Genomic DNA, 12,646 nt, shown 5'->3' with positions numbered 1-12,646 from the left:
ATTCTGTTTGTAACTTTTATTTGAGGCCTGAGTTGAATCTGTACATCTACTTTTGCCAGTATCTGTACGTCGACATAAACACTGAGTTTGAGTCCTTTGGCACCTCTGTAGGCATGTCGTTTGCACATCTCATGTATAGGTTTACATAGTACTATTACAATTGACCTACATCTAAAGGCTAAAACAAAATCTAAAGGCCACAACAAAATTAACAAAGTACCTTTTTTTTTTTTTTAATTCAGTCACGACTCATGCGTTCCTATTTACCATTTTAGGTGAGGCTTCTTGGTGTACTTGTTTTGTTACTGATTTTTTTAAATATTTTATTTATAGCATATTCCCAGGAATGTGTGGATTAAAAGATGAATGTCACAGGACCAGGAAAATTGGACCAGCAAAGATTGAATTGAGAGGGGCATGTGTCATTCTACCCTAATTTGCGCTACACCAAGTTCTCTGGTAGAACATTTAAGACAAGTTAGAAAATGCAAGAATTATGCTCTGTTTTTATTGAAAATTCTTCTGGACCAGGCGGCACCGTTCTCACATCTGCCTCACAGTTCTGAGGACCGGGGTTCAAATCCGGCCTCACCTGTGTGAAGTTTGCATGTTCTCCCCGTGCCTGCGTGGGTTTTCTCCGGGCACTCCGGTTTCCTGCCACATCCCAAAAACATGCGTGGTAGGTTAGTTGAAGACTCTAAATCGCCCGTTGTTTGTTTTTATATGAGCCCTGCGATTGGCTGGCTCCAGGACGCACTATATAAAACTGATGGAACGATTTCTGGACAGTTTATTTAAAACACGATATCAATAAAAGTACACAATGCGGTTACAAACTATCCCCTTTAAGGTTGTGAATGAAATCTCTCTTTATAATAAGAAAACACATTGTGACAAAGATGTCAGATTGTCAAGTAAATCTTTATTTGCAGAAATCATATATACACATTTGGTCAGTGTTCACTAGAAGCAATTGTGTATTATACATGAATCAAAAGAATCAAGAATTAAGCTTGTGCTAACAACAGTTTAAATACTTGCAATGATTTTGAAGAAGGAATATGCAAGGATATTGAAGAAGGAATGTAATTAGAAACACAAAATACAGCAACTCTAGTTACATAATCAAATCAAATGGCAACCAACAAAAACAGTAGGGACAAAATACAAAGAACCTACTACAAAACCCGCTGATATCTAATGAAAAGATGAAATGAAACATTTCAACAAGAGACGTTGCGGACACCACCATGACATATCGTTTAAGTTTTACACATAAAACTAAACCCTAAACATGCCTGCATGTTGGACGCTAACTGTGAATTTCAGTCTCATACTTTTAAAACCCTAACAAAGTAAGGACTCGTGGCACAAGCTTTTCCGAGCCAAATACTGTGTAGAGATGAAAACCTATCGCCATTTATATTCCACCAATCCACAGTGACCAGTGATAAATCCTTAAAACAGGGAGAAATGTTACAAATTCACCCTCTGTGAGGATTGCGCTAATGTGCACAATGACGGGCAGCAAATTATTGCATCAAGCAACCTAATTGCATTATAAAACATATTACAAAATAGATGTAGTCTGTCCATATATCAGGGCGATAAAGCAGAAGGTCAACTAACTCCCATGCTCATCCCAGCTCAGAAAAAGAAAGCTTTGAACTTTGTGACCCATGAGGTGATGGTTCCACCTCGTGACAAAATTGTGAATCATCCATTTCCTTGTTCTGAACGCCACCTCAAGCACGTATAAAAATCCAGTTATACTTCAGTAGAGAAGAGAAGGCTTTGTCGTTTGCTGTCAGGTGTTGGAATGCTCTCCAGCTGAAGAAAGTAGAGTAGTACTTGCACCTGAGGAGACAAAGGAAGATGTGAACAAACAACCACCGGCATCCAGTGTTTCACTCTATGCTGGCAAGTTCTACCTGAGCCATGACCTCCAGAGACCAGCTGTCATTCATAGAGATTGGCTGTGAACTGTTAATTGTGATTTTGCTGTCTTTCTCAGACGGCCGAAGCAAAGTGGGTCCAAAAACAGTGGCCAGATTGTGCAGAGACATCTTGTTGAAGCTCTCATTTTCAGCCACCCTATCACAACAGGGGGGAAAGTTATTGATATGCACGTTTGTGTCTCATGGGCACATGTACAACCCTAATTCCAATGAAGTTGTGACGTTGTGTTAAACATAAATAAAAACAGAATACAATGATTTGCAAATCAAGTTCAACCTATATTTAATTACACTACAACCTATATTTAATACACTACAAAGGCAAGATATTTAATGTTCAAACTGACAAACTTTATTGCTTTTAGCAAATAATCATTAACTTAGAATTTTATGGCTGAAACACATTCCAAGAAAGCTGGGGCAGGGTCATGTTTACCACTGTGTTACAGCACCTTTTCTTTTAACAACATTCAATAAACGTTTGGGAACTGTCCATCCATCCATTTTCTGAACCGCTTATCCTCACTAGGGTCGCGGCAGTGCTGGAGCCTATCCCAGCTATCTTCGGGCATGAGGCGGGGTACACCCTGAACTGGTTGCCAGCCAATTCCAGACATTTGGGAACTGAGGACACTAATTGTTGAAGCTTTGTAGGTGGAATTATTTCCCATTTTTGCTTGATGTACAGCTTCAGCTGTTCAACAGTCTGGGGTTGCCGTTTTCGTATTTTACGCTTCACAATGCGCCACACATTTTCAATGGGAGACAGGTCTGGACTGCAGGCAGGCCAGTCTAGTACCCGCACTCCTTTCCTACGAAGCCATGCTGTTGTAACACGTGCAGAATTTGGTTTGGCATTGTCTTGCTGAAATAAGCAGGGGTGTCCATGAAAAAGACGTTGCTTGGATGGCAGCATATGTTTCTCCAAAACCTGTATGTACCTTTCAGCATTAATGGCGCCTTCACAGATGTGTAAGTTACCCATGCCATTGGCACTAACACAGCCCCATACCATCACAGATGCTGGCTTTTGAACTTTGCGTCCATAACAGTCCGGATGGTTCTTTTGTGTATGTGCCCAGATGTGTTTAGTGAGAAAAATATATACAGGGTATGGTGTGAGTGTGTGCTAAGTGAGTGATTAAGAGGCATGGCTCCTACAGGTCGGGCCCATTAGGCCGGACAACCACCGACGAAGAGGGCCATCCCACCCAGACCCGCAGCACCAAACCCTCCCCCACACCCCCGCCAGCACCCACTACCTGCCCCTGAGTGTGGGAGATGGACCCCCCCCCCGCCTCAAACCAGGCAGGGAAAAGAACCCCACAGCAGGCCCCACAGCCCACAGGGGACCGCCCGGCTCCCCCACGGGAAGAGGAAGAAGCGACCGCAGCGGGACGCAAGGAACGGAGAGAAGAGAAGGAATCAGGCCCGAGGAGTAACAGGGGGGCCCCACCGCCGCCATCAGCAGCCAGAGCGGGGAATACAGGCGGGTGCCAGCCGGCACCGCCCCAGCACCCACGGAACATGGGCGAGTCACCATCACACCACCATTACTCCCCAGGAGGTCACCCCAGTGGTTCCCCCCCCCCACCCCCGAGATCAGGAAGGAGTGAAAAAAAAAGGGCATTCAATGTTGGTTTTCGGTCTTGCCGCTTACATGCAGTGATTTCTCCAGATTCTCTGAACCTTTTGATGATATTATGGACCTAAATTCCTTGCAATTGTACGTCGAGGAACATTGTCCTTCAACTGTTGGACTATTTTCTCACGCACTTGTTCGCAAAGAGGTGAGCAGGTATTTGATGAGCATTCCTCAACTTTTCCGTCTTTTTTGCCACCTGTCCCAGCTTTTTGGGCATGTGTTGATGATGATTTGCAAATCATTGTATTCTGTTTTTATTTATGTTTCACACAACGTGGCGGCACAGTGGACGACTGGTTAGAGCGTCTGCCTCACAGTTTTGAGGACCAGAGTTCAATCCCCGGCCCCGCCTGTGTGGACTTTGCATGTTCTCCCCGTGCCTGCGTGGGTTTTCTCCGGGCACTCCGGTTTCCTCCCACATTCCAAAAACATGCGTGGTAGGTTAATTGACAACTTTAAATTACCCGTAGGTGTGAATGTGAGTGCGAATGGTTGTTTATTTGTATCTGCCCTGCGATTGGCTGGCGACCAGTTCAGGGTGTACCCCGCCTCCTGCCCGATGATAGCTGGGATAGGCTCCAGCATGCCCGCGACCCTAGTGAGGAGAAGCGGCTCAGAAAATGGATGGATGGATGAATTAACGTCCCAACTTCATTGGAATTGGGGTTGTAATAGGAGTGGGCAAATGTTTGGCCACATTTGAATTTTGAAATGGACAGATGGGCCAGGTTAAGTGAAAGCAAGTTTAAAAATAAAAGGTAAAATATGTATGCGAAATGTATTTTAAGACTACAATTATTATTAATTAATTGTAATTATTTATAATCATTTTAATTACATTAATTAACCAATGGTTTAATGAAAACATTTGAAAACAGTAACTATTCATGTAAAATTATTTATTTCCAAATTAAAATAAAACAATGTTATTTATGTATTTATTAACTCAATGTTTAATCATAATGTAACTGGTATTGCGACTTGATCATTTAAACCAGGGGTCATCAACCTTTTTGAAAGAGAGAGCTACTTGTGTACTGATGAATGCGAAGGGCCATCATTTTTGATACACGCTTCGTAGATAACTAATTTTCTCATATTACCTTTAATTCTAGGTTAATATTAACAAATAATGACATTCATCTTTGTGAAGACACTGATCATGTGAATCATTTGTCACAATAATTAATCAACAATGATTTAAGAAGGGAGGAAACAGTGTCAATATGCAGCATTTTATTTCTATACATCTCTACAGGTGCTTGCCTTTTCAAATGATCACTTCTTCAACATACCTAGAAATCACAATGTCACATCACTGGTGAGCTGTTTTCAGAACAGGGCCGCAGGCTACTCATGTGTTCCTTGAGGGTTAACTGGTGCCCACGGGCACCGTGTTGGTGACCCCTGATCTAAAGGCTCTGCAGGCTCAATTAAAGAATGGAGATGTGGCCTGTGGGCCATACATTGCCAAGCCCTGACATATAACATTGACATGTCCATGTCAGGTGTGTTTTACCTTTTCAAGTGGTCAAGGAGAAAGAGGAAGGTGACCAGATTGGGCTCTGGTAGAGACAGCAGCAGGTTGAGCATGCAGCTCTCCTTGGCCACACTGTCAGAAAGCGCTGCATGGGGACACAATATTGGGCATTGGGGAAGGTGTACTGTAAAAGGTTCAAAATCAAGTTGAATTCGTGACTGACCAATGCCTCCGGAAAAGTTGGGGTACAACTCATCAGTGAAAAGAGGCTCCGGCAGCTCACGGAAATATAACTTCAGCGTACCGGCGATGGCGTTAACGTCCATGTCCCTCATCATCACAGACACATCCTTGTTGTCTGTCAGGGGCACAACATAAGATCTGTTACTTCAGCAGCTTTTGAGAGGCACTCTACTAATGGAAGAGATTATTCATTGGTGCAGGGCTCAGTCTTTAACTAGATCTAAGGGCATTGTAAAGTTCATGTTCACCAGAAGGCACAGACCTAAACAGTGCATACAATGCATTCAGTGTGAGTCAGAGCACAGCAATATAAGTAAGCCTAGCTGCCTCAATAATAAGAATCATCATCATCAAACATAAAAACAATTTATTTTTAATTAAAATAATGCAGACATTTGATTTTGTAGCTGTATTAAAAAAACATATAGATAATGTTTAATATTTTTCATATCATCAAGATTAGCAATTTTGCATGCCTGCTTTGCCTTGTGTTGTTTTTCTTGTGGTGACTACTAGAAAAGTGAATTTCCCTTGCTGATGAATAAAGTAATCCATCCATCCATCCATCCATCCATCCATCCATCCATCCTTCCATCCTTCTATCCATTTATCAGCACATTTCTGGGTGTTTAATTCAACAAATTACAACAAAACAAAGATATAAAATAGTGAACAGATGAGAATAAATGCATTAAGCTGCTCCGAATTTGTTTTGAGGATGAATCAGAAAAGAGTAAGGAATCTATATCTGAATCTGTATTGAGGGAGTCTGGTGGTAGTGAGTTCCAAAGGCGGTGTGGTACAGCAGCTGAAGGCTCTGTACCCCATGATAGGATGACTATCAAGTGTAGATAAAGTGAAATAAAGATGCAATCATTGCACATTAAATATCCAGCACAATATTTTATTGCATATGGTGGGGATGTCTTCAGTTCCAATCAATTTTTAAATCAGCCTTTACCATATTGAAGTGAAACTCACTCAAATCAAAGGCAGCCTTAAGCGCTTGGATGTCAGTTGCAACGCCAGACACTCTGTAGATGCCCACTTCCTCCATCCCTCGTCGCTCTATCTCCTCAACACACTGTCTCACAATGAGGGGAACCTTGGAGCGCTCCCGTCTGTGAAAGCACATACAGTAAAAACACACATTAGGTCTGCCTGTATTATCGAATGAGATCCAGTGCAAGACCTGCATTCAAAACATTCAGGGGGATGTGTATTGAGCAATATGTTAATTATACAAAGCTCAATAAAAATCATATGACTCAATTATTAGCATAGTATATACTACAAAATACTCCCACCAATGTTGGCCATCAAAACGTCTTGAATCCTAATTCACTAGAATTCAACCATAGGTGAGTTTAATTTGGAAAAATTTATTTGTTGTGTTCATTGAGAAATGGATAGCAATTATACTGTACGACTTGATTTAACGGCAAGAAATGGGTATATCGCCCACTTGCCTCAACAACAGTATGTCATGTGTTGCACCATTACTCTTAAAATTCTGCTCTTTATGTTCCTTTACTGAAATGTGAGGCATATGATCAACTCACTTTGTTACAACATTAATTTTCACCCCAAACACGCCAGACTGTTTCCGTGAAGGCATGCGCTTGAGACTGAACTCTCTGCTGGTGAACTTCATCGAAAGCTTGACCTCAACCTGAAACAGAAGATAGTAGACGACGAAGACAAAATCTTGTTAAATTCGAGTAAGAAGTCCTTAAGTCAGCTGAGTACAAACGTTAAAGTGGCACTGTTGTAGCAGCAATCAACTAAAACATTTAATAAATAAATAATTTTTAAAAAGCTATTTTATTATTTCTCCTACTACTTTTATGTCTTGCCTTACTTACCCCATTCATAGCAATGACCGTCCTCTGCCAGTCTTTGCTTTGCAGATTTTGTGGATCCAACTGAAAATATAATGCGCATAAATTACAGTCAGTGTTTGAAGTGTTACTTCAAAGTTATTTTCACCATTAAACAAAACAATTTAGATAATATCAGCTGTTATTCATTAGGTATTTAATACTTTGCTAATTCACTATGGACCGTTTTATTGTTTTCTTCAAAAGCAATTATTGTTTAAAGTGATTATTGGCGAATATCAAAACATCCCACTGATAAACATTGAGTCAGTCCCGTAAAGCAAATATTTAGTGAAATACATACCACTCAAGGAAAAAAAACCACAAATTTTTCATAAAGGTTGGTTTCTCTGTTTGGACACTCTACATCGTATGCAGGTTTATCGAGACACTTTATGTTTACCTTGGGTCTGAGCAGGCTGCTACGGACTCTGTCCCAAAGACCGGCCCCTGTACTTGGGGACTTCTTGGGGGTCATATCAATGTCTTCCTCCAATGCATTGATTGTCTGACACACACTTTCCTCACTGGGATTACAATCACTCATCCTTTCTGGCTTGAGCCTGTCACCTCTCTAAAATTTCCCTTTGACTAATGAAGGGCAAAAAGACAAGAACGAAGAACAAGGCTGCTCGAAAGACGAAGAGACTAACAGAAGCAGCCAGTCCATCTTGCATGAACGCACGTCTACTGACCACCTTGCCTTGGAGAGTCTTGAAAATCCTCATCAATGAAGCACAGGCAAATACTTTCCAAACTTTCGATCTACATTTTTACACAGAGTGCTGATTCCAGCAGGAGTCAGAGAAAGGAACAAATACATTGCAGCCTGCTGACCACGCTGCCTTTGTGTAGTTCTACTTCCCCGTTGGATTTGAGAGATTAACTCCTGAGAATCCCCTCCTCCCCTCATTATCACCGTGCTCATGCCTCCTGTTGCTTCTCACTGTCACAAGTGCTGAATGCCAATTTGGCAATCTAAACTACATAAGGTTGGCTACTGATTAGTACCAAATGACAGCAAAAATCATACATTTGTGGATATTCTCTTCTTCACAACTAAGCAATTATTCCCTTTTTTTAAATTATGAAAATCAAAAGCAGCATTGCCCCCTCCTAACTTGAATTTAACTTGAAAAATAATCCTCATGATAAATGTTTATTTTAGATGGTGTAGTTTAGTGTCAATGATAGTCCCACAAGCCCATCATTATACTTTTGGCAATGCTATAGTTTGTGATTGGTGTGTACCCTCAAATTCTGCGCATTTGACACTTAAGTTTAATTTTTTTAAAATCCATTTACAGTAAAGCACACAATTGCCTATGCCACATGTTGAGTTCTATTTGGTGAATAGGTATATGTATTTTAGTTGGAAATGTCGCATGGAGGTTTCTTGCCTCAAAAGTGTTCTAGCCCTCCTCACCAGCAGCAAGGAAATCCCTTCACTGGTTGATCAAAGAGTATTTTGTGTCTTCCTCCCTCGGGCGTACTGTGGACCGATGCCAACGGCTACATTTGGTCAACCCGAAGTCTAATCCACCCTCTGTCACAACACTCTTGTCAGAGGTCAAGCCTATGTGACCCACAAGCGTCCCGCGTCCCGCGGACAGGATTAGACAAAAAAGGCCGGTGGTCAGGAATGCAGATGAATCACCACAATGAGGTGATTGCAATAAAGCGTCAACAATGCATTCAATTTAAGCAAAGGGTGTTTTTATTCTATAGCATCAGTTAAATTGCTAAATTTCACTTTCTGGTATGAAAAAAATATAAGTAAAAAATAAGAGATACTGTATTTATATATATATATATATATATATATATATATATATATATATATATATATATATATATATATATATATATGTATGTATATATAGTATTCTTTTTTTCCTTCGTAACATATTCAAAATTAATTAGGCAAAACAAAAAGTTTTGTGTTTGGTAGATTATTTCTTTCTTTTTATGACATATAAGAAATAAAATGTGTCAAATCTTCACTGCATATGACTAAATGCTGGAAGTGATGGTTTACAAAGTTATGTCTTTAGAATCGACACCACCTTTACTCTTTCATTTAAGAAAATTTAACTCCAGTGGGTGAAAAAGTATGTGCATTTCTTGAATTTCTGCATAAATTGGTCACAAAAGGTAGTCTGATCTTCATCTAAATCAAAAGATTAAACAAATAGAGTCTGCTTAAAATAATACTGCACAAACAATTATACATTTTCATATTTTTATGGAAGATAATGGGAAAAAAAATCCCAGGACAGAGAGGAACAAGTAAATGAATGATTGATGAATAGTTTGACCCCCCTTTGGCTGCAATAACCTCATGCAAACATTTCCTGTAGTTACAGATCAGATCAGAGACACAACGATCAGGATGAATTTTGGACCATTCCTCTTTATAAAACTGTTGCAGTTCAGCAAGATTCCTGTGATGTCTGGTGTGAAAAACTCTCTTGAGGTTATGAAATTTAAGAAATTCCTATGGGTTCACATACTTTTCCCTCCAACTGTATTCAGGACAGGTTGTTGCTTACAGTACTAATGCGGCTTTGCTCCAGCATAGTATGTGGTATAAAATGACATTCTAATGAAAAGTAAATGAATTACTTCACAACTATCATACAGTGGTGGAGGTTAGTTACTGTATGTAGTATGCACCCTTAGTTCATAGGTCCATCAATCCATCAATTTTCCACAGCACCTATCCTCATTAGTGTCACAATGAGCTAGAGCCTATTCCTGCTGATTTACTGAAACGCGGCGTACACTCTGGACTGATCACCATTCAACCGCATGTCAACAAAGTAAGGTATCAACATTTTTTAACGGGCAAAACCATTACAATTCAAAGCAATATACCTTTATCTGTCCTTTGACCATAATCTTATCTGTCACCTCTCCATCTTCTTTGCTCTGCTTGGGTTTGCTGCAAGACTTCTCGTAGCAGAGCAGCCTCAGAGTCTGGGAGCCCTCCAGCTCAATCTCAAACTCCTTGCATGGAAACAAGAAGACAGGCCAGCGATGATCCTTATGTTGCCAGGCTATCCACATATAATACATATGGAATGCAACAGACATGAATGCATGACAAAAAAGCATGAAACGAAAAAGCCCTCTGCCATCAAATGTCTTTCTCTATAAACTTCTCACCTCATTCCAGCTGGGCTCAGTGGAGTCTCTGTACACACGCGTTTTGGCTTTGTTGACAAAGTAGCCAAAGGAATCAACCTCAAGAGAGCAGTAAAGGTCTGGTAGGTACAAGGTAGAATTATGGTAGAATTAAAGAGGAACAAATTATGCAACACAATGGACACTGACCATTTTGTGATATCTACCTACACTTCCCCCGTGATCTTATTGCATTTCCACTGTAACCATTTCAAAAAATGGCTTTTGGAGAAGCTCAAGTCATGTTTGAGGCTGCTTGTACACAGTGTTCCTCCTGACTAATCCCACTTGCACTGTATGCTGTTTTAATTGTATTTTTATTTTATTTTTCTCTCTCTTTGTTTGAAATGTTTATAAGCATTTTTTTCTTTGTTTTTAAATGCTTTTAATCGTGTAAAGCACATTGAGTTACCTCGTGTATGAAATGTGCTATATAAATAAATTCTTCCATCTGACAGCTTTAGAAACACAGGAGAAATTACTGCACAAAGAATTGCAGTACATGACGTCACAACCCAACTCTAGACGACCTAATAAAGTCAAAAACAGGAGAATATGTCACTTACTTAAGATTTGTTTAAGTCCTGATGCAGAGTGTACAATGACATTCAAGAAGCCGTACAATCCTGGGGATTCGTCATCTATGTAGGAAACAGAATTGAGTACACAGCATGTTCGGATAAGAAAAAAAAAATAAAATAAATAATAATAATCTACTGAAGAGAAAGTATGTTTTTAACTTAAAGTATAACTAATTAAACTATTGTGACCCTCACCCTCTTTATTCATGGTCACTGGAATAGTGTGGACGGTCTGGAGTTTCACACATGAGTTCGTAAGCATCTGCAACTCCAGAGATGTCAGGGAGAAGCTCTTGAAACCTACAAGACAAAGTTCAGACACAATCACGAGGCACAAAGGGCTTTGGCTTCATCACATATATTGATGCCAGAAGATAACTTGCATTTCTTTTGCTGCTCACGCATGATCTCCCTCCATTCAGCACGTTCGTAGTCTGACGAGATCAAAAATGTGAACCCCTGAATGGCACAAAGGGTCTTTATGGGTTATTGCGAGTTAATACCGCAATGACAAGCTCTCAACAGCGGAGGGCATCATAAACTCATTAGCAACAATACTTCCCCAGTTAAATAGCAACTTAAATGTTGAAATAGTGTAGAGATTCTGGACCTTGCCATTCCTGTTAGCTACTCTGAAAGCCATGTTGGGTGACATAAGGAGAAGCAAAGACTCCTGCTCCGACAACCTCTTCCTTAGCCGCTCCATCACTTTGGGTCCTTTGGTGGTTCTCTACAGATAAACAGAAGCACGGTTCATCCTTTCAGCTTATCTTTGCATGTGGTTGGTGCACGAGCAATGTTTAAGTGTACCTCAAGACAATTCACCTGCATATAAACAAGCCTGAATACACATACTGTATGCATGCAGAAGAGGTGTGAGTGAGAGGGCTCAGTGCCCGAGTTTGATAACAAAACGCCTCAGTGCCTCGTTCGATGGCACATAGGCAGTGTCTAAAAGCAGACTGGCATCTCTCCAACAACCAATTCCACTTCACACATGTTTGTGGTCCACGGTTGCTCTTCTGAGATTTCAAATTGTTTTGTTCTGTGGCGGCTGAACCTGTAACCTTTTGCTCCTTAAAAAAAAGTCATTGTCTTTCTGTGGGAAAGCTTACCTTTTCTCTTTGGATCTCATTCTTAATCTGGGACAGTTTGATCTTCATGGCATCAATTTCCTCATCCTGGACCAAAGGTATCGGGGTCGACTCGCAGTCCTCAATGGTCTGAAAGGTCAAGTCGGCTAATGGAAGGTACCACTTGCAGTCGTACTGTTGTCCTTTCCTGTTAATGAACAAAATGCAAACACAGTAGATACACTTTGTTGTTTTTCTAAACGTTTGCAGCTTGAACCTGAAGGAAAGGTTGATTCCAAATCTACTATTTCATTTCAGGAAGTAACAGATTGTTGTTGTTTTTTTATTTAGTTTTTTTTTTTTTTTTTTTAACATGAACCAGTGGAATATTCAAGTTACATGCAAGGTGCTGACTGGGACTCACTCACCCAGCAGCCTGTTTCTTCAGCTTGGTACAGAGCAGCAGGTCAGTGAAGAGGAAGACATGACGGAGTTTCCTGGAGCCTTCAACCAGCTCCACCATGAAGCGGTCCCTCAGAAGTTGACGATTCTGTCAACAAGAAGCTACAGTTACATAAGCTACAGAAGTTACAACGTCAT

The 12,646-nt window shown here is 40.5% G+C and overlaps 1 protein-coding gene across 2 annotated transcripts in view; it reads right to left on the bottom strand.

The window, feature by feature from the left end:
• Nucleotides 1-902: 902 nt before the first annotated feature.
• si:dkey-91m11.5 (PH_BCR_vertebrate and RhoGAP_Bcr domain-containing protein) overlaps nt 903-12,646 on the bottom strand; it is a 41,575-nt gene continuing 29,831 nt past the window's right edge. Inside the window, exons 9-23 of one of the 2 annotated variants that reach the window (XM_061672896.1) lie at nt 12,475-12,596; nt 12,089-12,254; nt 11,584-11,703; nt 11,357-11,432; nt 11,169-11,273; nt 10,959-11,033; nt 10,375-10,472; nt 10,084-10,215; nt 7,192-7,251; nt 6,889-6,998; nt 6,308-6,447; nt 5,307-5,441; nt 5,123-5,228; nt 1,932-2,094; nt 903-1,857 (exon numbers count right to left, since the gene is read on the bottom strand). In XM_061672896.1, coding sequence (XP_061528880.1) covers nt 1,768-1,857; nt 1,932-2,094; nt 5,123-5,228; nt 5,307-5,441; nt 6,308-6,447; nt 6,889-6,998; nt 7,192-7,251; nt 10,084-10,215; nt 10,375-10,472; nt 10,959-11,033; nt 11,169-11,273; nt 11,357-11,432; nt 11,584-11,703; nt 12,089-12,254; nt 12,475-12,596 — 1,698 coding nt within the window. In that variant the 3' untranslated portion in view covers nt 903-1,767. Of the gene's footprint in view, nt 1,858-1,931; nt 2,095-5,122; nt 5,229-5,306; nt 5,442-6,307; nt 6,448-6,888; nt 6,999-7,191; nt 7,252-7,609; nt 8,975-10,083; nt 10,216-10,374; nt 10,473-10,958; nt 11,034-11,168; nt 11,274-11,356; nt 11,433-11,583; nt 11,704-12,088; nt 12,255-12,474; nt 12,597-12,646 lie in introns of those variants that run through there. The other variant, XM_061672897.1, reaches the window with a different exon arrangement.

Source organism: Phycodurus eques, chromosome 3, assembly GCF_024500275.1.
Source record: "Phycodurus eques isolate BA_2022a chromosome 3, UOR_Pequ_1.1, whole genome shotgun sequence".
Taxonomy (NCBI): domain Eukaryota; kingdom Metazoa; phylum Chordata; class Actinopteri; order Syngnathiformes; family Syngnathidae; genus Phycodurus; species Phycodurus eques.
The sequence above is the reverse complement of the archived record's forward strand: the minus strand, read 5'-3'. Positions and strand labels throughout refer to the sequence as shown.